Source organism: Kogia breviceps, chromosome 3 (genome assembly GCF_026419965.1).
Source record: "Kogia breviceps isolate mKogBre1 chromosome 3, mKogBre1 haplotype 1, whole genome shotgun sequence".
NCBI classification, from domain to species: domain Eukaryota; kingdom Metazoa; phylum Chordata; class Mammalia; order Artiodactyla; family Physeteridae; genus Kogia; species Kogia breviceps.
This window is the reverse complement of record NC_081312.1, coordinates 133,133,176-133,160,333: the sequence shown is the minus strand read 5'-3', so window position 1 is coordinate 133,160,333 and position 27,158 is coordinate 133,133,176. Positions and strand designations below refer to the sequence as shown.

Here is a 27,158-nt window from a genome sequence, read left to right as displayed (position 1 = left end):
TTTTTCTTTTGTTCTCCTCTTGTGTGATTTTTTTTTTTATTATTTTTTTTAATTTTTTTTTTGTGGTACGCGGGCCTCTCACTGTTGTGGCCTCTCCCGCTGCGGAGCACAGGCTCCGGACATGCAGGCTCAGCAGCCATGGCTCACGGGCCTTGCCACTCTGCGCCATGTAGGATCTTCCTGGACCGGGGCATGAACCCGTGTCCCCTGCATCAGCAGGCGGACTCTCAACCACTGCGCCACCAGGGAAGCCCCTCTTGTGTGATTTGATGAGTTTCTTTAGTGTGATGTTTGGCTTCCTTTTTCTTTTCTGTGTCTCTATCTATTATAGGTTTTTGGTTTGCAGTTACCATGAGGTTTCTGTGTAGTAGTCTCTATATATATCGTGATTGTTTTAAGTTACTGACCTCTTAATTTCAAATGCATTTTAAATACCCTGCTTTTGTACTACCTTCCCCTCATGATTACTGCTTTTGATATATTTTACAACTCACTGTTTTGTGTATCCCTTAACTGCTTATTGTGGATACAAATGATTTTACTACTTTTGTCTTTTAATCTCCCTGCTAGCTTTGTTTTGAATTATTTCCTATCTTTACTGTATGTTTGTCTTTACTGGTAAGCTTTTCTATTTCGTAATCTTCTTGTTTCTATTGTGGCCTTTTCTATTTTGCCTAGAGAAGTTCCTTCAACATTTGTTGGAAACCTGGCTTGGTGGTGCTGAATTCTTTTAGCTTCTGCTTGTCTGTAAAGCTTATGATTTCTCCATCAAATCTGACTGAGAGCCTTGCTGGGTAGAGTATTCTTGGTTGTAGGCTTTTTTCTTTCATCATTTTAAATATATCATGGCATTCCCTTTTGGCCTGTAGAGTTTCTGCTGAAAAATCAGATAGCCTTAAGGGAGTTCCCTTGTATGTTATTTGTTGCTGTTTTTAGTATTCTCTCTTTGTCTTTAATTTTTCTCATTTTGATTATGCTGTGTCTTGGTGTGTTCCTCTTTCAGTTAATCCTGTATGGGACTCTCTGTGCCCAGGTAGCTCTTTCTACACAGCCCTTAGGGCTTATAAATTATAGCTGGAGGCCCCACAGCCAGACGAATGAAGCAGGGGTTGGTGTCCAGGCCAGAACCTGACCAATAAGTGAGGTTCCCTACTGCCCATAACTAAGCAGCTCAGGCAGCTTATTTTTGCCTGGTTAGGGGAAGGTGGGATGTGCAGAGAGCAGCAGAATCCACTGAATGGCTGAGGCCCCAGAGCTGCCATTATATCTGAGTGACAAAGGAGCCTTTGCTGCAATTCTCCAACATGCCTGTTGTATAGTCTGTGAGGGGCTAGGACCCAGAGGGGCTAGGCAATGGTGGTGTTTCCTGCTTTCCTCCCTACTATCTGAATCTCACTGATAAAGTTGGAACACTGGCCAAAGGTGTGCAAATAAGAGGGGACATCTGGCTTAGACATTTGGCCAATGGATGCATATCTGGATGCTCAATCAGCCAGTGTCTTGCCAGGGTAGTTGGGGCTAAGTCGACAGGCAGAGACCACCACCTCTATCTGGTTAGAACAGAGATGTCAGGGGTGTGGGGTCACAGGGAGTCGGCAGCCCCTGAGAGGAGAAACCAGCGAGCTCCAAAGAATCTGAGACAACAAACAACATAAGACAGCCAGCTCCTCTGTGGACTCCCACAAGCACCAGAATGGAAAAGACCCAGCCTTCTCTCCTGCCTTAGCCCTGCCCCACCACCAACCTGAAAGTACATGGAAGTTGTGTTAGGGAGAGCAAGGGCTGTTTCCCACACTCTTCACCTCCTCAATCTTTCTGGAAGCATGTATGGTCCATCAGTAAGCAGCTGATGGACCTCCTCTCTTATCCTAACTCAAACCTAATGACGCCACTTCCCCTGCAGTCTTCTCAAGAGGAGGCAACAGGGGAGGCTGGCCCCCTCCTTCATGGAACTGGAGAATTGTTCTTGTTCCCCATCACGGCTTCCATTTCCCCTCCTGCCTCTTTTAGAGTCACGTCTACCTCTTCTGTTGCTGTCATCTACCTCCTCATTAGTGAGGGCTCTAGCAGTTGGTTTATTATCTTTTTTCCTATTATTGTTCCTGTTATCATTCTTGGCAACTTCAATAACCGCATGGATGAGCCATCCAGGGGACTTCCCTGGCGGTCCAGTGGTTAGGACTCTGTGCTTCCACTGCAGTGGGCACAGGTTTGATCCCTGGTCAGGGAATTAAGATCCCGCATGCCTCGTGATGTGGCAGCAAAAACAAAGAACAAAAAAAGAGCTAACAGTTAAAAAGAAAAAATGAGCCATCCAATACCTTGGCCTCTCAGTTCTGCAAACTCCTCACTTCCACACCTCCAATGAAGATATGCTTCTCCATCCTACCTACATGGTCATTTCCTTGACTTTCTCACCAATAGGTGCACCACCTTGGACACCTCCACTCTCTGACCACTGCCTCTTCTTCTTGCCACTCACCTACCTTGGTGCTCCCATCTCAACAATCCCTCCATCCATTCTCCAACCTACCAACCGTCTCCTGCTTTCTCACTCTCAGTCATGACTCACTTCCCTCTTTAGCCAATTTAGGACACACGGTCCACCCTTACAACTTTCTAAACACCCCGTCTTCCTTGCCCCATGCTCTGTGCATTACAATCGTCTGGCTAGTTAAACCCAACTCTCTGCCACCTTGATGCCTGCACTCTAGCAGCTGAGCCATGCTGACAGGTCCTCCTTTAAAGTCATGGCCGGGCTTCCCTGGTGGTGCAGGGGTTGAGAGTCCGCCTGCCGATGCAGGGGACAAGGGTTCGTGTCCCGGTCCGGGAGGATCCCACATGCTGCGGAGCGGCAAAGCCCGTGAGCCATGGCCGCTGAGCCTGCACGTCCGGAGCCTGTGCTCCGCAGCAGGAGAGGCCACAACAGTGAGAGGCCCGCGTACCGCAAAAAAAAAAAAAATAATAAAGTCATGGTCATCTGTTGCAGGAAAATAGGCGTTCACTGCCCCCCGCCCCAGGCTTCCCAGGGGTGGTGGTTTACCTATAGCCTCCAGAACAACGTTTCATACCTTCTTGTCTCTCCTCAAACCACTACTCCCATTCTGCCCCTCTCTGACTCCATACCCCACTGGTGACCTTGGCTCATATGTCCTTCAAAAGCCGATGGAACCCTACCTTCTTCCCTCCACCAAAGCTACCCACCCACCTGTACCCGTAACCTTTCTCCTCCTTCTTTCCTGTCACAAAGGAAGAAGTGTCCTTTCCTCTACCAAAGGCTAAGCTTCTATTACAGGATCCCAGGCCTCTGGTTTTCTCCCAGATTCTGTCTCTTCTATATCATTGATGCCCCCCTCTCCACTGGACCAGTTCTATTATCTCTGTATCTCCTGACACTTCTGGGAGGTACACACTCCAGAGAGGTGGCTTGTCCCCAGTCACACAGGACTCCCAGCTCTAGCCCAGGATGGTACCACCAGCCTTGCTGTCTCCTCTATTTTTCAAGCATTAGAAGGAGTTGCTGTTGATCCTTCAAAACATCTAGGGTCCCTCTCTCCAGAGGTAGAGATCCATCCTCCTTGTTCCTGAGGTTCAGATCATTTTTGTCGTAAGACATCTGTTCCCAGGGACCATGGAGAGGCTGAGTTTGTCAGATGTAGAAGTCTGGAGAACTGCAGAGATGAGTGGGAGGAGTGTGCTAGGCCTGACAGCTAGATTCTTGAGAAAAGGTATGAAATTAGTCCACCAAGATCTGGAGGAGATGAATCTCCCTGCAGTTCATTGTAGGCTTCACAGGACCTGAGAATTGAGGAAACACTTCCGTATTTCGGGCCAGGAAGCTATGGGTTCTGATACCAGCTCATGCCTTCCTGGGCTGTATGATGCTTAGCAGATGATGTAATGTCTCTGAACCTCAGCGTATTCATCTGGAAAGTGGGGAGAATAATAAATACCTCAAAGGAGATTCTACAACAAGAATGAAATGAGAACACCCGTGTCGAGCTCTGGGCACCCAGTGAGCACTCAGTTCGGATTAGTTTTCTCTCTGCTTCCTTATTGGCCCAGGCAATTGTGGGTGGGTGTAGCCTGGGCTGTCTGTCTACTCATTGGGACCTCAGAAAGTCATCAGAGAGTTCCTGCCTCAGCAGAAAGGCTGTTTCTCCCTTCTGTGACCCTTCTGTCACCTCGAAGTTTTTACCAGGGAATGCCTTTCCTAAACTTCACATTCAACAAAGCCCTAACTGGAGCCTCGGGGCAGGGAGGGAAAGCATGTAACAAACTATCAACTGAGGCTGTCAGAAGTCATGCAGTCTGCATCACTCTTCTCATAGGATGTAAAGGTGACCTGTCTGCAATCGCCCAGCTGTTAGTCTCAGAGGGAAGTTGAGAGTCTAGGTCTTCTGAGCCTTGGCCACAACTTGTAACACCTTCAAAAGGCCATCAGCAAGACTTAGGATACCCCCCAGAGTGCAAAGCCATTTCTTTTTACAACTAAGATCTTCTACAAACTAAGATCTAGCATTGACTGTGGTGGTTGATACAAAGAGTGAATCTTATCACATGTACATTTTAAAAGGAGGAAAACAAAAACTTCCACATAGATTATCTTAATTACCAAGTGGCTTTTAGGACTTCTGTTTTTCACTGGTTAGAGAAAATATTTGAGTTGCTTGGGCTTCTTTTTCATAAACAGCCATTTCTCTCTCTCTCCGTAGTGTTTTTCACTTTCCACTTTGCCATGTTCTTTCCATCTTTTGCATCAGCTCACAATCTGTGAGATACACAGGCAGTCCTTATCATCCCTTTTCCCCAAGGAGTGTGAACATCACGGAGACCCAGGTTCAAACCCCAGCTCTGTCACTCACCACCTGTGTCAGCTTGGGCAGGTTATATAACCTCTCTTGAGCCTCACTTTCCTCAACTTTAAATAAAAATGGCTGTAATACCTTCCTCAGTAGGCTGTGGTGGGGATTGAGTTGAATGCATTTCCCAAACGTCCTCGATGATGAGAATCCTCTGGGCACTTGTTAAAACACAGATTCCCGGGCACCGCCTCAGAGCCCCTGAACCAGAATTCCCAGGGGTGAGACCTGGCAGTCCGACAAGCCCCAGGGATTCTTATCAGGGAAATTTCGGAAACACTAGGCTGATTTTTATAAAGTATTTATTGTGTGCCTGCCTGTCACTAAGCAGCCAATATTTATCAAGTACTTATATGTGCTCAATCTTCGAAATGGGGATAATAATGACTACCGGATAGGACCTTGTGAGAAATGAGGAAAATAATGTACAATGCCCAGCAAACAATAAGTTCTAAATGTATGCTGGTGTCCTCACTTCACTGTGTTAGGACTCTCTCAGGCTGAAACGGAAACATCTAGAGGTTCTCTCCAAGGGATGTGCCTCCATCCTCCCAGCCCAGTACCCCCAGTAGGAGGTTTCCCATTTGCCAAATCCCGGGGACCAAGTCTCATTTAACCAGTTTGGGTTCCAGGCTCCTCCTCGTACCAGTCACTGTGGTCAAAGTTTGGAATATGCTGACTGGCTGGGACAGTTGTCACCTGCTCACCCCAGGAACCAGAGCGGTGGGTAAGCCCCACCTGAGCTTCAGGCATGGGAGTGGCCCATATCCATCCATGTGAGTCCTTCCAGTGGTCCCTTGTAGTGTCGTTGCCAGACCAAGAGCAACTGGTGCTTGGCCGGCAACTGCACTGATGTCTCCTTCATCAGCTCCTAAAGTCAGAGACAGTTAGCAGTCTACGGATGCCCCATCAGATTTGAATCTTTCTCCAGTCTCTCCCCTTGCTGGCATGTTCATGGCCATCTTGAGGGCCTCAGGCCGATTCAGCCTCAGACCCGCCCTCATCTGTCCCACCGTCTCCAGCCCTCTCCTTGGCCCCGCTCACCCCTGGGTCCAGCCGGCCGCAGGGGCCTGTCCAAGGGCTGGTCCGGGGACTCAGGGCAGCCATTGTCCAAAGCCGCTTTATTAGGGACCCACTGGGAATCCTTCCAACCAAGAACAATGAGTTTCTGAATCAGGATAAAAACAGCCTTTCCAAGTCAGCAAATGAGACAAACTGAATTGCTCATCCCCTCTTCCCTTATCTGCCTGGCTCTTTCAACACAGTGGATGAGAACAAGGTCTCTTGCATCAGAAAGACATAGGTTTCAGGCTAGTTGTGTCTCAACTCTCTGAGCCTTGGTTACATCTGTGAAATCTGTACGAGGACTGAGGGAGGCAATGGATATAGCACATGACACAGAGTAGGAGCTCATGATCAAGAATCATCCCATTACCAAGAAATGCACACCCTTTTCAGCGATGATCAATCTCAGATACTACCGGCAAGGCAAACCCACTGTGAATATTTAAAAACATAGGAGGCACTCCAAAGCCACATGAAACAGAGAGATGTGCCATGCGTTCACTACATCCTGTCCCCCCAAGGCTTAGTTGTGTTCTGGAAGACACTACACTGTGTACCTTCTGCATCTCATGTCAGCTGGCTTCCCTGCAACCACACGGTGCAGCTGCGAGAGATGTGGTGCTTCAGAAGCCCAGGAATGGGAGTCCTGGGCTCCAGCTGGGCTCTGGCACTGCCTTGCAGGGTGGCCTTGGGCACATCACTTACGCTCCCTGGGTTTTGGTTTCCTCTTTCATCCAATGAGAGGGCCGGTTGATGGCTAGGTGGTTTCTAAGGGCCCTTCCATTTCAGGGGTCCGTCCCGTGGCATTCGCTAGACCCGGTGGGGAAACCTGTCACCGGGGCTGTGCTGGGCAGGGGGTGAAGAACTGCTTCAACACAGCTGGCCCACACAGGTGGTTGCAGCTGGGGGAGGAGTCGATGGGAGGCACTCCAGTGGAGGGCAAGAGGGCTGGTTCTGGAAACACACACCCCTAGTTTATTACTGATGCTGCTCTTTTCTGGCCGCAGGACCTCGGGCAAATCACATTCTGAGCCACCCGTATAACAAGGGCAACGGCACCCACCTAAGGTGATTGTGAGGATTCATCTCAAATGAGATGCTGCACGTAAAGCATGGTACCCGGCACACAAGAACTCAACAAAGGTCAGCTCTTACTGTCTCTCCCCCTCTGGATGAGCTTCCTCTTCCTCCTTGCCATTCATGACTAAGTTCGATGAAATGGAAATAGTCCAAACAGGTTTAACCCTGCCTCCCCCTTCTTACCTCCAAGTCACTGGACCTAGGTTTTCCTCATCAGTAAAATGGGCACAAGACCGTATCCCAGGTGCTGATGTAACTGCTTGATATGACTGACATAGATAGGGTTTTCCTCTCTTGCTCCCATCAGCATTAACCCATCCATCATCATCCATTTTACCTTACATTTTATAGCATTTATTTCCATATCTACGTGAAGTTAACCTATCCTTAAAGTCCCCATGGAGTCAGGGCCAGAAAACCTGAGTCCAGGCTTGAGTGCCTCTGGACTTCACTGCACTGCCATGTTCCTTCACCAGCTCTGGGAGGGACAGAGCACGCCTGGCCAGTTCATCCTGAGTCCTGATGCCTGGCATAGGGCCTGGCCTCAAGGCCACCTCCCGAGCCTACACCTGGAGCCAGAGGATGTCTGTCTGCTCCAAAGAAGAGGGCAGTAGGTGTCAGGATACCACCCAGAGGGTGGGGTGGGTCAGTCTCTCCTGAGAACACCTCATTCTGCTGGAATTAACACAGGATCTAGGGCTTGCTGTCGGGTTCAAGGCCATATGGCTGAGAATGAATATATGTGTATAAATCACCACAGTATATTGGTATAACCCTTCTGGAAAACATGAAACCTTGCACATGAGCCTTATAAATGTTACCTTTTGGTGTAGTGACTCTGCAAAGTATAACAGAATGTCTAGTGGTAAGTTGGAAATAACCCAAACATCTTACTGTCTGGTTAGAATTAAGCAAATCAGAATAGTTAATGGACTACGACATAGCCATTTCAGATACATGCTTTTAAAGACTCTTTAGAGGTAGAGAAATTGTAATTAACGTTAAGTGAAAAAAGGAACAAATTTGTTTTGTACATTCCTCAGGTTTTCCTGTATTCTTTTTACAGTCTGAACAACAAAACAATGAAAGATATTCAAAGTAAGGTCCCAAGGCTGGCCTTTCTGGTGAGTGTTTTTTAATAACTTTTTATATCTTTCTCTCTTTACATCACCACCCCCACTTCCCCGCCCAAATGAAGTTTTTAATGAAGATAGCACACCACCGAGTCTCGAGTTGAGACCCAAAGAATCCAAAGTTAGTATATATCAGGTTATACATCCTGTAAGAAAAACGATTTTATCAGGTAACCAATGTGAAGCTCCTCCCTGCACCCCTATCAGCCAGCAGGTTATCTGGAATTCATCCTAGATCAGTGACCTTTTGGACTCAAAGAAGCCACCCCCAAAAAAATTGTATAAAAAGATTTATTGAAATTTATCAATGACAAACAGACATAAAACTCAAAGTTTGGCTCTTCTGAGGGGGAGGAAAACCGGTGCAGATGTTCTTTTATACAGATGAAACACGGGCTAAGGAATCACACGTCACTTCAAAAGCAATCCAGAAGAGGGACAGGAAAGCAAACCTGTACATTCGCTAGGAATTTGCAGTCATTTCAGATTTCCACTAGGTAAGAAAATACAATTTTGCGTTAGTTTTTCCGTGCTCGGGTGTATGAAAAAAAAACCCAGCCGACATGCAGCAGCGTCTCCTGTGCTTAGGTTTGTAAAAATGGTCTAAGCACAGAAGGACACGTAGAAGAATTCTCTTGTCATTGTGTAAAACAAAGCGTTCTAATATTTTACAGAACAAGATAGGACAGTTTTGTTTTTAATCTTTGAAAGAGGTTGAAGTTTGAGGGTTTGCTTCTTCTCTTTTAATTAGAATTACCAAATCCATTTTACTCCTAACTCAGAAGCCTGCTGTTCTCAGCTCTCTGGCTCATCACAACAGTGACATCAGAGTCTTCTTCGGACAGCGAAGCCCACCACCATCTGTGAAGAGGGAAAAGGGGACGGGAGACAGGGAAGATCCCCCGACCAGGGCCAAAATATGCCTTTAGGTTGCTATTTACAAACCAGGGCGCTGGCTGCCTTTAGCGGGCCCAAGAAATGCGGAAATCACGGGAACCAGAACAAGAGGTAAGATGTGGCTGGTGCTCAGCCCCTCCTGGGCTTTGAGAAACCAAACTGAGGCCAGCCATGGCCTTCCAACCAACTCAAGAGACTCGGGAAATACCAGGAAATGTCAGAGATCTCCAAACCGTCCTCTTTGAGGGTAAGGAACAAACGCTCACTTGTGTGTACTCAGCTATCGCAAATTTATCAGGGACAAAACAGACACAAAGAAAAAGTAGGGGAAAAAAATAAAGAGTGGCAGTAAAAATAGTATTTTATTCCACCCCCTCCCCCCTCCCTCCCCCCACAACCCCCAGTACACTTTTCCCCTCTCGTTCCCACAGCAACGTTACAATCAGAAAAAAATAAGTTTCGGGGAGCGGGATTTGGGGGGGTACGGGTAAAAACAGTCAAATCACAATAGGAATTTTTCAAAATAGGTTATTCCACTTAGTCATCGTCTTCTCCCTCATCTTCAGGTTCTCGTTTTCGCTTCTGACCCCTTTCTTCTTCTGGAAGAGTAAGGAAAAGGCATTTAGATTAAACATGGATCTCGCCTCCTACTCAACCCCCCCGCTGAGAAAGCAGGGGACCGTACGTCTAGGACGCTTTGCCAACCCTGGCAAACCGAGGCCAGGTCCTCAGGACCCAGGCCATCTACTGTCAACTGAGGGGGCCAGCCTGCTACCCGTGGAGAGTAAAATCGCTGCCGTACCACCAAGCTCCTCTTCATCTTCCTCATCGTCTACTTCCCCATCGTTATAACCTTCCTCATCCTCCTAGGAGAGAAGATGGACACCGGACATTAGGAACGCCCCGACCGTGGGACACGTGGAGGATGCCACTTCCCCTGACACCGAGCTCAGAAAGGTGGGGGCCGCCCCCAGCCCCTCAGAGCTCCCGCGGACCTGCTTCGCACCGGTGAACCTAAAACAGAGGTTCTTTTATATCAAGGACCCCCCTTTAAGAATCTGTAGAAAGTTTTGAACCCCTTCCCTAGAAAATACCCACATTACACAAAATATCTGCAAACAATGTCAGCAGAGGGGGGTGGATTCTATCCCCCGTTAAGAATTCCTGACCTGAAGTCCCTATAACTCAGGCAGCTCCGCAGTATGCCCTCCTAGGGGGACAAGTTTCCCAGCCGACTCTCCATCGTGTGAAGTAGGCCGAGCTTTCATCTGTCCTCCCTCTAGTTTTGGCTTCAAGAGAAGACCCCAGTCCAGACCCCAGTCTGTGGGTGAGTGCAGCCCCTTCACCGTCTTGCAAACTTGGGTCACTTGGAGGGAGGAAAAATACAGTTCTCACCCCCCTGCCCAGGACATCACTCCCAGCTCCATGAGATTCAGCAAGGGGTGTGAATTCACCCTCAACACAGGACCACGCTTCACGCTGCTCCAGTAGATCCAGGCTAGTTGAAATCTCTGCATGAACACTGTTCCTAAAGTACCAGGCAGCCCACTGTTTAATAAGAACTCGGCAATAGACTTCTTTTTGTCAAGGGAAATATCCTTTTATAATGTCACCAAATAGTTCCTTAATCAGTCTGTTTGCTAAGACTCTGTGTGTGTGTGTGTGTGTGAGCTCTCCTTTACTGGAAGCTGGAAATTTGCAGATAGTCAATGAGATTACCAAAAACACCCTCTACATGTTGGCGGCTCCTGAGGGGAAGGGCAAGACGAAAAATCCATTAGCCAACATGACTTATTGCCCTGTCCTGGGGGGGCCTATTTTGCTAGGTCTCTATTTTTAAAATACACACTATTCTTCAGAGGTGAGCCTAGCAGCCTACACCTGGGGAGAAGAGACACCCAGCAGCACAACTTGACGGGAACCAAGCCTATCTCACCAGCTTTCTCACTAACCCCGACCTGCCTCTCCCCACCTTGTGGGGCGCTGGCTGGGAGATCCCGCCTGAGCAGGTCTGTGTGGCAGACAGGTATCTGTGCCCTTGATGGAGAGAGACAGGGAACTGGGGGAGAAGGCAGGTACCTTGTCCATGCTGTCAATCATTTTAAACCTCTCTCGGTCTAAGTTTTGCAATTAGTGAGAGTTGATTCAGAAATCTGAAAAGGCAGGGAAAATGACTCTGCTCTAGAAAGACTCAGAACATCCAAACACAAAACCCAGCACACAGAGCCAGGACCTTGGAGAAGGGTGTGAAAGCCTAAAATAGTAAGTGGTCAAACACGCCAGTGTCCTTAAACATTTTACTTACAAACTATCTTATCCTCTTACGCCAGTGAGTAGATTCCTATTTACAACCCAGCTGTAAAATGACACCTATTGTACAGATGAAGAAATAGGCTCAGAAGGTCAAGGAACTTGTCCAGGGACACACAGCTAGCAAGTGGTAGAAGCTGGGATACACCCCGTCACAGACACATCCCAGACCTTGTTAAAAAATGATGCCAGCCAGTGTGTTTGGATAATGGCACTATCCGCTGTGTACAGGGGACCCTTGTCACCCTCTGATGTGGAATCCAGCAGTGTCTTATCCTATCACCCACCAGTTCAAGGCAGTCTTTGATTTTCCCTAGCACACTGTAAGTGCTCACTGAATATCTGAATTAACATACTAATGCAAAAAGGTAGAAAAAGGGGATGTGGATTCTACAAGAAATAATTTTCATGTGGAAACAAGTGCCAGGCTTGCCCCAGCAGATGAATCCCCTCCCTCTTTCTTTTCCAGGGCCAGCTGCAAGGCTTGCCTCTCCCAGACCAACGCGGTAACAGGCCCTGAAGTGGGTTCAATTCCCAGTCAGGGCTCCCGGCTGCCGAGGCGGATCACTGAGGCAGTTTAGTGGGACTGACTCAGAGGCAGCAGAGCAAGTAAGGGGGGCTCCGAGAGACGGTTCCCGGCCCAGCCCAACCTCTCACCTCTTCCTCTCCACTCACATCCTCCTCTTCACCTTCCTCCTCCTCCTCCTCGTCCTCCTCATCTTCCACTACCTGAGCATCTTCATCGTACTCTTCCTCTGTGCAGTGGGAATGGGGACAAGAACAAACTGGTGGTGAGCTGGCCCTCCCCCACCCCAGCACAGGCCCCGGGCCTGGCACCAGAGGTGCGGTCCTGTGTGGGGCCCACGACTCTCCCACGCCCGTCCAGGCCCACAGCCTGGATGCTCTAATGTGACTGAACACATCCTAAAGTAACCCAAAAGATAAGCATCCTAAAATGATCCCAAAGGTAAGCCCTCCTCCCAAGTATTACAAAAACAAAAGATCTCTCGTGGAGGCTGAGATGGGAGAGAAAATGCTGGATCCGAGAATCAAGTTACAGGCCTGGGACAGCTGAGAAGTCAATTCATTCACAAAGAGCATCTAGCCAAACCCGCTGCTCTAAAGGTGAGGAAACTGAGTCCCAGAGGGGGAGAAGTGAGTTGTTCAAGGTCACACCTGGAGTTAGCTGCAGATCTGGGCCTAGAAGCCTGGTCTCAGGGCTCCAGTCCTGGGACCTTTCTGTCCCATCACAAGATGGAACAAACTAAGGCAAACAGGGTGTCTGAATCCCTTGTAAAATACTCCCACCTAACAAGGGAAAAGCACTCTTACGTCTGAATTATTCAGGCAAGGTCTCAACCCTCAACTTTACTCTGGCCACAAAGACCTGCAGGGAAGCCGCAGTGAGCTGGCAGCATGGGAAGGAAATGCGAGGCTCTCCTTCCTTTTCCTTCTTTCCTTCCTGCGGTCCCTGACTGCTCACCGCACCACCAGGGAGCCCAACGTGCTGCCTGCAGCCTCCTCTGCTTCCTGGGCCCCTGTGTGCTCCTCTGAGTCCTCACACCCCAGCTCCTACCATGTGGTCCTGTGGGCGGCAGTCACCTGGGGGCCCCACGACCTCTCCACCCGTGACCTCATCTCCACTACCGGACCCTAGATAGAGAGAGGGGACCCTCAGGCCACACCCCAACTTCCTCCATCCGCTCCTCCCCTCCCTGGAAGAGATATATCTGAGTCCAGCACCACACTATAGAGAGACACTGTAGGATCTCATTTTCAGGGGGACTTTGGAAAAGGGGAAAAAAATTGAAGGAAGACTCAGATGGTTTTTAAGGAGCTATTACGCAGTTGGAGAACCTCAGGATGTTTCTCTGGGCCTCAGGCCCTGTTATTTTAGGGGCGTCAATCAATGAGACAGACCAGGGACAACAGTAAACAGAGCAGACAGCCCACTCCCCTCCACAGCTCTAGAAAGAGGTCGATAGCCCTCGGGGGCTGGTGGGGGCCCCCTGACACCCAGCCCACCCCCCATAAAGCCTGGCCTGGCCTCTCCCTGGCGCCACCCACCGTCCTCATCCTCCTCGTCATCCTCCAGGCCCTCCACGTAGCCCTCAGCGTCCGAGTCGGGGGCCTCCTTGTCGTCCCGATCGTAGCCATCGAGATACGTGAGCTGAGGAAGGAGCTTGAACACGTTTTCTCGGTAGTCGTTCAGGTTGGTCACCTCGCAATTGAAAAGGTCTAAGCTCTTGAGGTTTTCTAACTTTTTCTGCAAGCAAACAACAAAGTTGACAGTGAGTGGCGTGGGAGGCGGGGTGGGGAGACAGAGGGGGTGATGTGAGACAGCGTGCAGAGCTCCAGGCTCACAGGTGATGAGCACACTCTGGTTTGGCTCTGCTCGGCCGTGTCAGCCCCGGTTGGGGGGCCTCATGTTCATTCACATGGAAGATGGGAATTTGGACTTGAGGGTCTTCGAAGCCTCATCCGATGCCAACACTTTTATTCTGCAATTACAGCTCTTGCCGTAACAGTGACGCACCTGAAATTAACCCGGGGCTCTCTTGGTGCATGAGCAAAGAGCTTTGCTGCCTGCCCCTGTGACTAAGGAGCCAGAGAGGAACTGAAAAGGCCACAGGAACTAACAAACTACCTCCTTCTATGAATAATAATAATAATGGCAATTAATATAGCACTTTATGGATTACTCAACTTATCCTCATGACCCCGATAAGGCAGAAATAATTATTAGTTCATTTTACAGACAAGGAAGTAGAGGGCAGAGAATTGCGATTTGATCAGGCAGCCCAACTTCAGACCTGTGCTCTTACTCTTTGCCTGTCAAAAAGGACAAGAGAAAAACCAATGAAGCATCCAGATTTTGTCCATAGTACTTAACACAATTTGCTTTATCAAAGCTTTATATATCGATGGGTTCTAGGCCCATATTATACCCACTTGGTGGCTGGAATCTGAGGCCCAGGAAGCAAAAGGGTCATACATCTAGCAAGAAACAGCTGCCTCCTGACTTCCTACCTCACACGTCTTCAAGGCACAGGTACCCTGCCCCGGGCCAAGTTACTGTTCCAGTGGGGCCAGGCATAACTGGTGATTAAAGCTACTGTCCCTCAGGGTCAATGTCAGGAATCAGGCTGCTCTCTTGAGATTTCGTGACTGAGACCCGGTCATTCTCAGCAGAGGGTCAAGGGCAGGGAAGGAGTCCGAGCTGCAGACTGGGTGGGTGAGGCCAGCATCCCCCAACCAAAGGCAGTTTCCCCACCCTCAGAAGTGAGTAAAACATATTAATCACAACCATGTGTGGTCTGGGCAAGGGAATAGGGGTGTGTGGGTGTGGGTGTGGGTGTGATCTATAATGGTACCCAAATCACAACTAAAAACACGCATATACAGAACTTCAAGGATTTTTTCCTCTTATAATGAAACTATGAAATCAAGGCTTCTAGGTAGATCAAGATAGTTTTACTTTCCCCAAGCAAATTGGTGGAAGACCTGAAAGAAAGTTCTATGGGAAGCATAGTAGTTGACCCCATGCCACAGATGAGCAGGTAAAGTCTGAGCTGGGAGGAGAAATGCCAGCTTCCCATTCTGCCACACTGGCCCATCAACCTGCCCTTCAAGTATCCACGAAGGGCAAGGAATGCTTTTTGGACAAGAACACAAACTGAGAGACGCCCCAACTGCCACTCTATATACCCAGAAAAGGGAAATGTGGCAAACTTGGCCAAATAGCCTCATAGCCTTTCCCTGATTCTAAGGTGCATGCATGGCTTATGAAGTAATTCTTATGTATATATTTACAATAAGTGTTAATTTAATGTGGGAGTTATTTCTACATTTCAAAAAAGCTATCACGAATCAGTGATACATCTTACAGTTGACTTCCTTGAAGTCAAGGGAATACGGTCATTCAGATCTGGGTAATGTAGAAACTGTTATTCTAACCATGACCTGCCCCTTTCTGGCTAGTGAATCGTGAAGTTTGGGGTGTGCTCAGCTCTATGCGGACCAGCAGAGGAGGAAATGCAGCCCAGGTCTCTGAGTCCCTGGTCACCATCACACCCCGGACTGGTGACCAGGGTCCCTCTTCTCTATGCCCCACAGAGGAAGGCCTGCATGGGGCTCCCGTGCCACACAGCTCTCTGTCAGCCGAGGGGGCCTGTGTCAGGACCGACCCACGTCCCACGGTTCAGAGGTGCTAGACTCTGGCCAGTGACCCAAGGAAAAAGCAGGTGACCATCTCCAGGGTCAGCTTAATTCCCAGATGGCTCCTCTCTCCCCAGTGAAGAGCACAAGCCATGCTCTAAGCCTAAAGAAATGACAGCTCAGGTTTCCAAAGCTGAGCAGCAACTGTAAGAGGAAAAGCACTAGACCAGAAATTGAGACCTGGGTCCTATAGCATCCTTCACCCTGATGCCCATTCTAACTGTGTGACCCTGGTCAAGCTCTTTAACTTCTCTAGGCCTCAGTTTCTCTACGGACGAAGCAGAAGTAGGAGCCCCGACTCTATCTCATGGCACACAATTAGAGTAAAAACATAAAAGCATCTTATACAAATGTAAAAGTAGTATTCCCTGATGTCAATCCCTCCCACCCCAGTGGAGAGGGCAGGACCCCAGTGACTCACCAGTGGCTCTATTGTGCTGAGGTCTTTAATTTTGTTGCCACTTAAATTTAGATGCGTGAGGTTCGGACACTTTTCTGCCAATACTTCCAGGCCCCCTGAGATTCTGTTATCGCTTAGTTCAAGCTAAAGAGGCAGGGAGGGAAAAAAAGAAACGGCTTTTAGAATGAAGGCTCTGGGCTCAGGCGGCCGGCTCCCCGCAGACAGGCCAGGAAGGGAGTTGGCTCAGGACCTGGCAGGCGTGCTAGGGCCCGCACCTGGCCTCCCCTTCAGTTACGCTCCCTCAGTGTGGAAGAACGACCCCTTCCTCCTCCCCAGCCCGGCCTCCCAAGCACACACGCTCCTCTGCTCTATTTACCTTCTTAAGTTTGTTTAACTTTGGTAAGTTTGCGACTGAGGTGAGGCCTACGTTGATTGTACTCAAGAACTCCAGTTCTTCAAATTCATCTGTGAGGCCTTCGATTTTGCCTTCATTTGACCGACAGTTGTCCAGGACAAGCTCTTTCACCTGGAAAGGGAAGGAGGGCGTGAACCGACTGGGAGAGGAATCAGGGCTGAGGCCGGGGTAGGGGTAGGGCAGGAGGCAGGCCAGGAAGCATCGCAGCACCAGCGCCCACCCTGATCCTTCTGCCTTTACCAATGCTGGGGGGATCGAGGAGAGCTCTGCGGTGAACGCAGCTGCAGAACCAGGGGGCCCCTCAGGACAGGAGCCTCGGCTAGACTGGAGAAGACAAACCCAATAAGCCCTGCTGCTGTCGGCAAGGCTGGGGGCGGTGTCTCGTTCCAACCCTACCGCCACACCTCAGCCCCCAGCTCCCCACTGTACCAGCCATAACGCTGTTGGCAACCTCTCGGCCTTGCCATTCCATCAGAGCCCCTCTCCCAGAGCCCACCACGGCCCAGCCCGACCGTCTTACTGAGGCCAGCTACCTACGACTTCGCCTCCTCAGCCCCCCCGCGGGCCTTTCACCTCCATGTGTCCGTGGACGGCTCCCAGGACATACCCGTCTGCTTGCATTCGTACCTGCCCCTGCCACCACGGTCAGAGCCTGCCCATCCGGCCTGGCGTTCACCACTTGGCCCCACTGTAAGGGTCACAGACCAGGGACCCCTCCAACTCTCCATCCTCTAGACCAGTGCTGTCCACCAGAACCAACAGAACTTCCTGTGACAATGGAAACCCATTTAAGAGAAGAGCCACTAGCCACATGTGGCCGCCGAGGTGAGACTGAGGAACTAAGTTTTAAATTTTATTTAGTTGTTTTTTTTTTTTTTTTTTTGCCACACCGCACAGCATGTGGGATCTCAGTTCCCCAACCAGGGGTCAAACCAGTGGAAGTGCAGAGTCTTAACCACTGGACTGCCTGGGAGTCCCAAATTTATTTAGTTTTAATCAATATAAGTATAAAGAGACCCATGTAAATTACCATATGGAATATCATGGCTATGGACTTTGCTCTTCAGGGTCCTGGGAGTAGATGTGGAAGGAGAGAATGGATATCCACAAACCCAGGATGGACCCATATAGAAATGCTGAGGTTGGCAAGTCCAGAAGTTAGTCTTTGGAGGCCCTGTGGCCCTGCCTGCCCCCCCAACTCCCTGGAGGTGGTTTCACCCTATTAGAGTTCTTAGATTCCCCTCTCTTCTCTTCTTACCCAAAATTTGTGCCCTAAATCCTTATTTCAAATGAGATAGAAAGAACTGATAAAGAGCTACCGTCTCATTGTGGTGTTAAAAGGCAGAGCTGGCTGCAGGTTCCAGCGCAGATGGTAGGGAGCCAGGCTGAGGAAGAGTCCTCAGGTCTCAGGCCTGAAATGACCCAGGGGAGTCAGCAAGGGACGCCAGGCTGCCTGGCTCTCCAGACAGATGCCCAGAGTTACCCACTCCTGTCCTGAGCTGATAGGGGGCTGCTCCCTGGCCTTCCAGGGCTGGCAGGCACCTTAAAGGTGATCCCTCCTGGCTGCACCTGGTGCTTGACACAGCATCTCCACGTGCCCCCTCCCTGCAGCCTCCAGGAAACATGTACTGACGTCACCTGGATATGATGCCTCCCTGGGACTTCCACCCACAGGTTCGGATTTCTCACCCATGGGTCACTTGGTACAGGCCCGACCTTCTCCACAGCAGCCCTGCATTGTCATTCCCTGTTGAGAGGCAGGGGGCAGGCTTTTCTCCTCCTAGATAAGCAGACAGGCCTATTCTAAGCAATCCCTGTCTAGGGCTGCTCCCTGCCTCTCAGCAGGCCCATTTGCCCAGCTTCTTCCTGCACGGCCCAGGATGACTGTCTGTCTCATTGGCCCTCCTACTCGGGCATCACTGGGCCAACTTGGGAGAACAGAATCCACAGCAGGCTGCTGTGCCCCTCCTCAGTCCACCCTTGCCAGTGGTCAGACCAGGAGAGCTCGGGGAATGTCTGGGCCACAGCACCCTGCAGTTGCCCTGCCTTCTTCTTCGCTGGTGTAGAGAGAGAGCCTGCTCAGTCTAGGACAGCAGCAATTTGCCAGGAGGGGCAAAGCCAGGCGAGGCAGCTCTCACCCAGAGCTAGCAAGCTCTCAGCTCAAGCGCCAGCGCCAGGGCCCACCTTTCCCTTGGATCCGGGATGGGGGAAGTTAAGTTCTTTCCCACTCTCTCAGTCCCCGGGGGAGGGGATGTCCAGGTCAAGCCACCTTTCTCAAGGTCACTGAAAGTGTGCCTGGGAATAAATCCCATGAGGCCTTCTGCCCTAGGGCAGGAAATCAGTGTAGAGCCAGGAAACCAGGCCTTAGGGGAGCAGTGGAGGGAGATCAACTTTCCCGGGGGAGGGAGAGTCACCTCCCCTTCATTTGCAGTTACTGCTGGGGTCACACAGCCACTTGAGTGGCTCCTCCAGTCACTCCTTTCCTTGGAAGGCCCTGGGAATTCTTTAAGCTCCACCAAAGAAAGACAAATATGAGAAGGGTTTCCAGTCCACCCTCAAAGATTTCAGACATGTGGTTTTTCTACATGGGTCAAGGGCTTCTCCTCTTATGGCCATCAGCCAAGGAGGAGGCCTCAGTAACAGGGGGAGGCGGTGCTGTGGAGTCAAGGGAATTCCTCCTGGAGGTCGGCCTCTGTCCCAGAGAGGCACAATGCTGCCTGGGAATTCTACAGACAGACCCAAGGTTCCAGCCCCAGCTCCCAGCACCATGCCCAAACCGGTGGCCACTCCTCTCGGGGACAATATGCAAGCCACCACTACTAATGCTTTCATTAACAACAATCATGGGCTCTTTCCAGAACCCTTAGCAGGCACACTCTTCACAGGCACTGTCTCATTTAACCCTCACAATCGCTCCACGGGGTGTTCCTGGGGTATTCTCCCATTTTACAGCCACATCTGAACCACAGATCCTAAAGCCCCAGGAATGGGCCCCAATGGTCAGTGTTGCCGCAAGATAAGGAGGGTTTCCCTGCTATTCCCAAGTGCAGGGCACAGGCTCTTGCAGACCCCCAACTGATCCTACAAGCTACCCTGACGGCACCTACACCCCCCTTCGGCCCCTCTTCTGACTGTTCCACCGGCCGGGTGGGGGCCACTCCCAGGGGTCCCACCCTGGTTTACACCTCCTCGGTAACCAAAGCACAAAACTTAACCCAGCCCCCGTTCCAATGACACTGCAGTCAGTGGAGGAGGATCTGGAGAGGGGCCTGGGGGCCTGAGACCCCACTCTTCCCCAAGGAGGAAGAGGCTGCTTCCCATCACTCGGGAGGGAAAGCCTGTGGTGTCTGGAAGGCCAGGTGGCTGCTCCAGGTCTGTGGGGCCTCCGGGATCCCCATGGTTTCTGCATTTCCTTCCTGGCGGGGTTTCAGCACAGTTTGGGGAGAGATCAAAGAGGGGAGGGCTGGGCTGAGGCTTACACCAGAGAGGCCAAACCACATCGGGGGAAACCCACTGCCTCTCTGTGGGGTGATGAGTCACATCGGGGATGGCAAGTAAGCAGCCCGTGAAGTGTCTGCAATGTACCAAACAGGAAAAAACAAAAACTCCAGCCCAAGAGCTGACCTGTGGAAGGTATTCCGTCCACCCTCTGTTCCACCTGCTTCCACACAGGGCCATGCTTTCTTACAGCTCCAGGGCACGCTAACGCGTTTCAAAACGTCCAACCCACCCCAACCTTCCTTAAACTGACTTTGAAATCCTGCTGCAATTCCAGCCCGTTTCCTCCCATCTCTGCTCGCTGCTGCTGCTGCAAACCCTTCCATGTGAAGAGAACATCCCTTTTACATCCAGGGTGTATTCTGCTTAAAAAAGAAAAAAAAAAGTGAGGCCCATTCTCCCCGCCAAACCATGGGTGTGAGCTAAGTGCAAAGTTAAAATTAAACTGAAAATTTGTACTTTGGGTTTAGACTCTCTCCCAACTCCACTGGCCGTTTAAAAATATCCGAATGCGGTTACTCTCTCCAGAACCCAAAACTGGAATTACTCTGCTTGTATCAGGAACTTTTCAATCACCCCAAAAACCCTCCACAGGATCCTTTGCTTCATTCCTCCAGCATTAACACCCAAGAAGTGGCTGCATATTCATACTCAGCGCCCACCCCCCATCACCCCCCCCGGAGATATTAGTGGGGAGGCACTGAAGTTTCCCAAGAAATCAGACTGCGTGGCTCTGGCATTTCCTGAAAAGCTTGTCCCCAAAGCAAGGACGCAGCAGTCATTTCTCACCAAGGGGAGCTGAACTGTCTGTGATAAACACGAACACATTATTACTCTAAGGAACAACCCGTTGCTTGTTTCAAAACTGTGAAATCTTGTCTTTACAGATCTCTCACATTTGACCATTCCTCTCTACTGCCGGCACTGCAGGCCTGGTCACGGTCATCTAAGTCACGCTAAGTCTGCTTCTGCTTCCAAATGGGGTCCATGTAACAGTGGGAATGCTGGACTACTGGGAATAGGCCCCCACCCGGAGGCCAAGGCCTGGCTGGCTGAACGACTCTGACTCAATCCCTGAGGTCTCAGGCTCTGCCTCGAAGAAAGGGGAGGATATCTGTTTAACCTATAAAGTGCAAACTCTGGCCTAGAAAACATTCCTGGCTTCCCGCCGCCTCTGGGAAAAAATTCAAGGTCCTAAACTGACCCAAGGAGGCCCTCCACTCTCGACCTCTCCCCACTTACTCCAATCTCATCGCCCCCTGCCCAGCTCTCACACTTGCCTACAGATCTAGCTAAGCCCGCCTCCCCAGGAAGCCTTCTGCACCCAGCTCTGAGCATCCCGGGGCAACGAGGGCAGCTGCCGCATGAATCATTTAATCGTGTATTAAGCATCCGATCCTCCTAGAGGTCAGGAACTGTCCTTCTCCGTAATCAGCCTAGCAGGGAGCGGACACCAGAGCAACTGCTTAACAAATGTTCCTGTTTATCGTGCCAGCCACAGCACTAGGTGCTGGGGCATACAGAGGGAAACAAAGCATCGTGACACAGTGCACCCAGTCCGATACACGTTGAACAAGCCCTCCCTTATTATAAACAATAACAACAACGTGTTTTCGTGTGTTTTGTGTCCCCCCAGGTGAGCATAAGCCCCAAGAGGAGGTAGGTCAATGGTGCACCCTCCTCTTGACCTGACCCAGTGGTCTGCACTCAGGTCTCTTGCCCGTAAGAAACCCCTCTCTCCACCCAGCAAGCTCCTGTGACACTGTCCATCTGAGCAGCTGAGGGGACACGGAGGTGACGGAGAGCCACAGCTGGGGTCCCTGCCAGCAAGAGGTGTGGTGGCGGGCTAGGAGGAGACAGACCCCTGCTAAACAACTATAGTCCACTGTGCCGCGAAGGAGGCCCGAGGCTGGGAACAGGGTGCATGCTTCACATGCCTCCACCCCGAGAGGATGGGCACACTAAGGACAGGCAGGAGGGACCCAGGAAGACCAAGAAAGGGGATGCACTATAGCAAAGCCAGGGCTGGCCAGATAATTTGCAGGGCCCAGTGCAAAATGAAAATGGAAGACCCCTTGCTCAAAAATTGTTAAGAATTCCCAGGCAGTGACAGGAGCGCGTTAAACCCAAGAGCAGGGAGGGACCTTCTAAGCACGGAGCCTGTGTGACCACACAGGTCACATGCCCATGAAGTTGGCCCTGATTTAAATGGACAGCTTGGGCCTAAAGCAGAGCCCTCTGAAGGCCAGAACCAGAGAGAAGGAAGCTCGAGAGGGCACTGCTCTTTATTTTTCCAGCACTTCCTGAGGCAATGTGGAGAGGTGGACAGAAGGCAGGCTCTGGAGTCGGATGCACCTGGCTCAAGTTCAAATTCCCCATTGCAAGCTCATCATCTCACCTCTCCTGAGCTTGTTTCCTCCAATGACAATAGTGCCCACCACTTAGGGTTGGATTAGATGAAATAATGCACTTAGAGCATCCCCAGCTTGGAAAAAGCCACCTGCCTATTCCTCAATCCACGGCCTGTGGATCGAGTCAAAGAAAAAGAATGGGAATCAAGGCAGGCCTGCAGCTCTGAGTCACCCCTGCTGCCCGCAAGGCTTCTTCGTGGAACAGAAGCCTCTCTACGTTCTGGAGAGCTAAGACAGCGTGCCCAGAAGACACCCCCTGCTGGATTTTATACCTGCACCTTGTTTTGTTTAGTTTTTCCCACTAAACTCGAAGCCTGATCTTCTTTTCTTTCACCAAACAAGAATGCAATAAATATTTGTAGCTTTGGTTTCAACCTTGTCAGTCCCTGACCAATTTAGTTTTCAGGTCCCAGCCTTCCAACAGAAGACTTAAATCAGATTGACCCCGTGTTTTTTTGGTGCTCATGGGTTTTAAATAGGTCAGCTTTTAAATGGGCCATCCCCTGTTGCAGATCCCATTTCTAGCTCGAAGACCAACTGTTTGAGACACCGAGGCTGAGGGGAAATGGGCTTCTTTTCAGAGGTGCTCGATAGGAGTGACAGACACTTGTGGTTCTGTCCCTAAAATCTCTAGTTCTGCTTAACAGTCAGTGTGGCAAAACCTGCAAAAATCAGTCGGGTTCCACGGGGGAAAAGTCAGGCTCTGGGGGAAAAGTTGGACATTTCGAAAGCTTAGAAAGGCCTTCAGGATCATCTAGGTCAGTGGCTTTCTGACCACAACCCACAGTAAAAAATACATTAACACCTTGGGCTCAGCACACATATGTTTTTGTGTGTGTATAGGCATACACACTGAAACAAAACTTACCCTGTTACAATTACTCTTTTCTATTACGTCAAAAAATAATTTAAAAAAAAATGTGACCCACAGTTTGCAAAATGTTGGTCTAGTTTAGCTCTCTTTTTCTAGAGGAAGAAGCAAGGTCCAGAGTTGGCCACGAGCCCAGGAACCCCAAGCTGGGTGATTCTCCTGCCACACCACACCACACCACGTCGCTGCTCTGATCGGAAATCACAGTCCCCAGTGGAAGACCGGGGAATCAACCACGTAGCTTTCGTGTGTCTGCTAATAGGAGGCTGTTCTGCAGCCTCTGTGGTAACTAAGACTCAGGTCTCCATACCTCTTAAAGATCTTTCAAAATCTTAACTAAGGGGCAGGGTCCCACCTTACTTTAAAACAAACAAACAAAAAATCTCTCTAAGAAAAAAGCATCTGGGTCTCTGGATTTTGTTTCCTACAATAGAGCTCTGAAGGCACGGGTGGGAGCACATGGCGCGGGAAGTCGGTGACGCCATCCTTATTATTTTAGGGAACCGTGGAAGGCAGGCCGAGGCTCGCTCGCTGCGGCGGTAATTAAGCTGTCGGCAGGGCCTGGGTAATAGGCTAAGCGCCGGCTGGGGGAGGGCCCGCATTAACATAAACCCTGTGACTGGCTCCCTCGCGGCCTGGAACCGGCTTCCTACCTCCTGCCCCAAGCATGGGGAGGACTTGGTCTCTGCCTCGCCAAAGACAGAGGAGCTGGTGCCACTGCAGATGCTTCTCTGGCCAGAACAGACTCAGGGCAGTAACCCCAGGACTGGCGCAATTGGCTTAGGACCTGGGCTTTGGGCTTATCAAACTAGCTGTTTAGCTAGTGAAGCCTGGCAGAGCTGGAAAGCAAATGTTACGCCTTTGCTTTCCTCCCCTTGAACCTCACTCCTCTCTTCCAGCCAGTCTAGATTCTACTCCACTTCGAGGACTTGTCAGTTCCATCTCCTGCAGGAAGCCTTCCCTGATTGCTCAGCTCTGCCCTAGCCCTGCCTGACTTAACAGCAGGTGAACAACTCCCAGAGCTGGAGAAAATAGGCCTGGAAGGCTGTCCACGGGAGAGGAAATGGGGAGGAGTCAAGATGGGTCTGACTTTACCGTGTGTGTGGTGGGGGTGACAGTGCAGTGGGGACAGGGAGAGATGAGGGTTTTGGAACTGGTGAATGACATGATCAAGCGAAAATCTAGCAGGCTGCATCTTCTAACTGGCGGTCCCTTGCTACCTTCAGCGGGTACTGGAAGGTGTGAGAAGGAGTTGGAAGCAGAGCCCAGTGAAGGCGCAGTCCCAGCAGGCAGTGTTTGAACGGTGACCAGGGGAAGGAAGAGGGACAAGACGCATGGAAGTTTGGTGCAAAGGATGCTCGTCAGGCAGTCTCATGACCTGGACTCTGGGCCCACTTTGTCACTAACTTGCGATGTGCCCCGGGGGGAGTCACACCCACACTCTCTCTGGGCTTCTACAGTCCCCGAATCCGCACACTGGACAGACAGACACGAGATCCCTTCTAGTTTCAAAATTCTGTGGGTCCACCCACTTTTAGCCCTGCCCCACATCCAAACTCAATCATTGTTCCCCAAAAGGAGGTGGGAGATTTTACGGGCCAGAGGAGCCCAGGATTCATCACGTTGAGGGACGCCAAAAAGGAAATTGGCCGCCGGGCAATTATCCCGGATAATTACTGAAATGCGAAAATCAATCATGTAGTCTCTCTTAAAACACACCGGGATCATAAAAACAGCCCCCAGGGCTCAAGGTTTTGGGTTCCAAATGTGGGAGTCTGGCATCGCCCCATCTGATGTCTGCCACCTTACAGGACAGCTTGGAGCAGGTATCTCAACACATGGGGTTCTACTGCCTGCTGTGCAATCCTGTTGCTCATAAAAAAAACCACACCATCCATGATGATCCAAGAGCCACAGCACTGGCCCCATGCAACAGAAGAGCCCTGAGGAGAGTGGAGAGGAAGGCCCAGAGGGCAGAGGGAGTACATCCCGGGCAACCTTCCCCAAATGCTGTTTTGATCATGCCACGTCATGGCCCATCACTCCTTGTCCAAAAGCCTCTAATGGCCAAGGGAGTCAAGGGCCAAATCCAGGGGAGAATTCCCAGCCCCCCGACCATCAGTGTCCCCTGACTAAAACCCTGTGCCTCTTTTCAAGTTTGTCCCTGCCTCACACCTCTGCCAGCCTCCCTGACTGGCAGCAAACACAGCGACACCACCTGGCATTTCTTTCCCACCTTACAGTTTACGAAGTGCTTCCCCATCACCTCAGTGAATCCACAGACAACTGGATCGCACCCCCTGGAAACCATCCCTGTTCACCTACCAGGGCCCTCAGAGAACCATGGCTCGGTCACAGGATGCCTGGCAGTCTTTCGTCCTGTGGTCTCCCCTCCAAACACAGCCTTGCTATGGTCTGAGGTCTTGGTGTCCCCTGCTGGTGCCCTGCCCAGAGGGGCTGGCTATATGGTCGAACTGGACCAGGTCACTCAAGAGGCAAGGATGGAGCGGGGGAGGGCAATGGCTCTGACCCCTTACTCACTTTTGGAAGCAAAGCACTCCACAACCTCCACTCTCGGGCAAATCAACAAAACGATACAAAAACGGCTTCCTGGGCCCCCTGTCCCAGCTGCCCTGATATGGCTGATTTGGGTTCCTGAAATCCATTTCAGGGATTTGAGCCCAGCTGGGCCGGGACCACTTGTGGAAATCCCACCAGAGTCCTCGAGTCAGCAGGGTCTGAAGAGGACACAGCCCAGGGTCTCTGCCTTGGGTCTGGTGTGGATGGTGACAGCTACCCACTCGCCAGGGACCAAGTGGAAGAATGGTCTGCAAAACAGAAGTTAATTCATTTCCTCAGCTTCACCACACAGAGATCCATAGGCCAGCAGTTTATAGCCCCTACCCAGCCCAGGCGAACAGCACAGCACATCTAAGAAGACACCATGCCTTCAGACTCCGGCTGAGACACTTCCCACAGCCCTCGTACGGGCCCCTGCTGAATTTCCAGTTGGCTTTAGAAAAGTGCTTCAGAGAACTAAAGGATCCCTCATCTCACCTTTAGGGAACCACTGGATCCAGTCCAGCTCCTCAGGCAACTAACAAAGCCAGGTGGAAACCAACACCGTGACTCACCCAAGGTCACACAGTTAGCCCTTTATGGAACCAAACCTTGGGCCATTTCTTAACCCTCTTAATTTAGGGTCCACACCCCAAAGTCACAGGCCTCTCCATGGTGAACTCCTTGAAGCAAGAGGAAAGGGAGTAGGAGAAAGAAAACAGCTGTTAGGAAAAGAGCCCCAGGCCTGAACCCAGCCCTCCTCCCCGACCCCTGCCTGCCTCTCCATGCATCCCGGGAGGGCTGGCAGGGCAGAAGAGACCAGGGAGGGCTAAGTGGCCTCAGAGAAGAAACCCTCGACGTTGGCCTCCTTCCCTGCCACCTCTACCGAAATGACAGCCACACCAGCAATGACAGAAGCCGAGCAAACACCGTGGTACTGAAGCACTCTTGTCCAACCACCGATCGGAAACCGCTGATTTGGGCAGAAGAGGGAACCAATCATGCAAAAGAACCTAAAGCTGGGGACTGAAAGTTTTTTCTATCCAAGACCGCAAAACAAATTAGCCAAGGGTCACACATAAGAAGGAATTTAATCTCTTTCTCCCTTAGAGAAATGTGACATGTGCAGCTTGCCTTAGTCTGGAAATTAAGTGCTTATGGTAAAAGTATTGGTGATGGAAGTGCAGGAAATGCTAAGGAGTAATGTTAGTTCCATATGCTACTAGCTAGAAGGGGGAAAACAGGAGGCAATGGAATGAGAGCAAGGAAGGAAGGGGAGGCGAGGGGCTGCTGGAAGGAGGGAGAGGCATGGAACATGGAGGGCGGGGGGACAGATGGACGCCAGGAAAAGGACACAGGCGGTCAAAAAGAGGGCAGAAAGGAGAAAGTTAAAGGCTCTGTGGGTTTTTCTTTACTTCCATATTTCCACCCTCTTCACC

The 27,158-nt window shown here is 50.6% G+C and overlaps 1 protein-coding gene across 3 annotated transcripts in view; it reads right to left on the bottom strand.

Annotated features, from left to right (window-relative positions):
- Window positions 1–8,413: 8,413 nt before the first annotated feature.
- The window catches only part of ANP32A (acidic nuclear phosphoprotein 32 family member A), a 39,517-nt gene continuing 20,772 nt past the window's right edge, over window positions 8,414–27,158 (bottom strand). For 2 of the 3 annotated variants that reach the window (XM_067029600.1, XM_067029599.1), the window contains exons 2-8: window positions 20,132–20,240; window positions 16,342–16,491; window positions 15,987–16,109; window positions 13,415–13,613; window positions 12,005–12,102; window positions 9,840–9,903; window positions 8,414–9,636 (exon numbers count right to left, since the gene is read on the bottom strand). In XM_067029600.1, coding sequence (XP_066885701.1) covers window positions 9,575–9,636; window positions 9,840–9,903; window positions 12,005–12,102; window positions 13,415–13,613; window positions 15,987–16,109; window positions 16,342–16,491; window positions 20,132–20,170 — 735 coding nt within the window. In that variant the 5' untranslated portion in view covers window positions 20,171–20,240 and the 3' untranslated portion in view covers window positions 8,414–9,574. The remainder of the gene's footprint in view (window positions 9,637–9,839; window positions 9,904–12,004; window positions 12,103–13,414; window positions 13,614–15,986; window positions 16,110–16,341; window positions 16,492–20,131; window positions 20,241–27,158) is intronic. The other variant, XM_059056575.2, reaches the window with a different exon arrangement.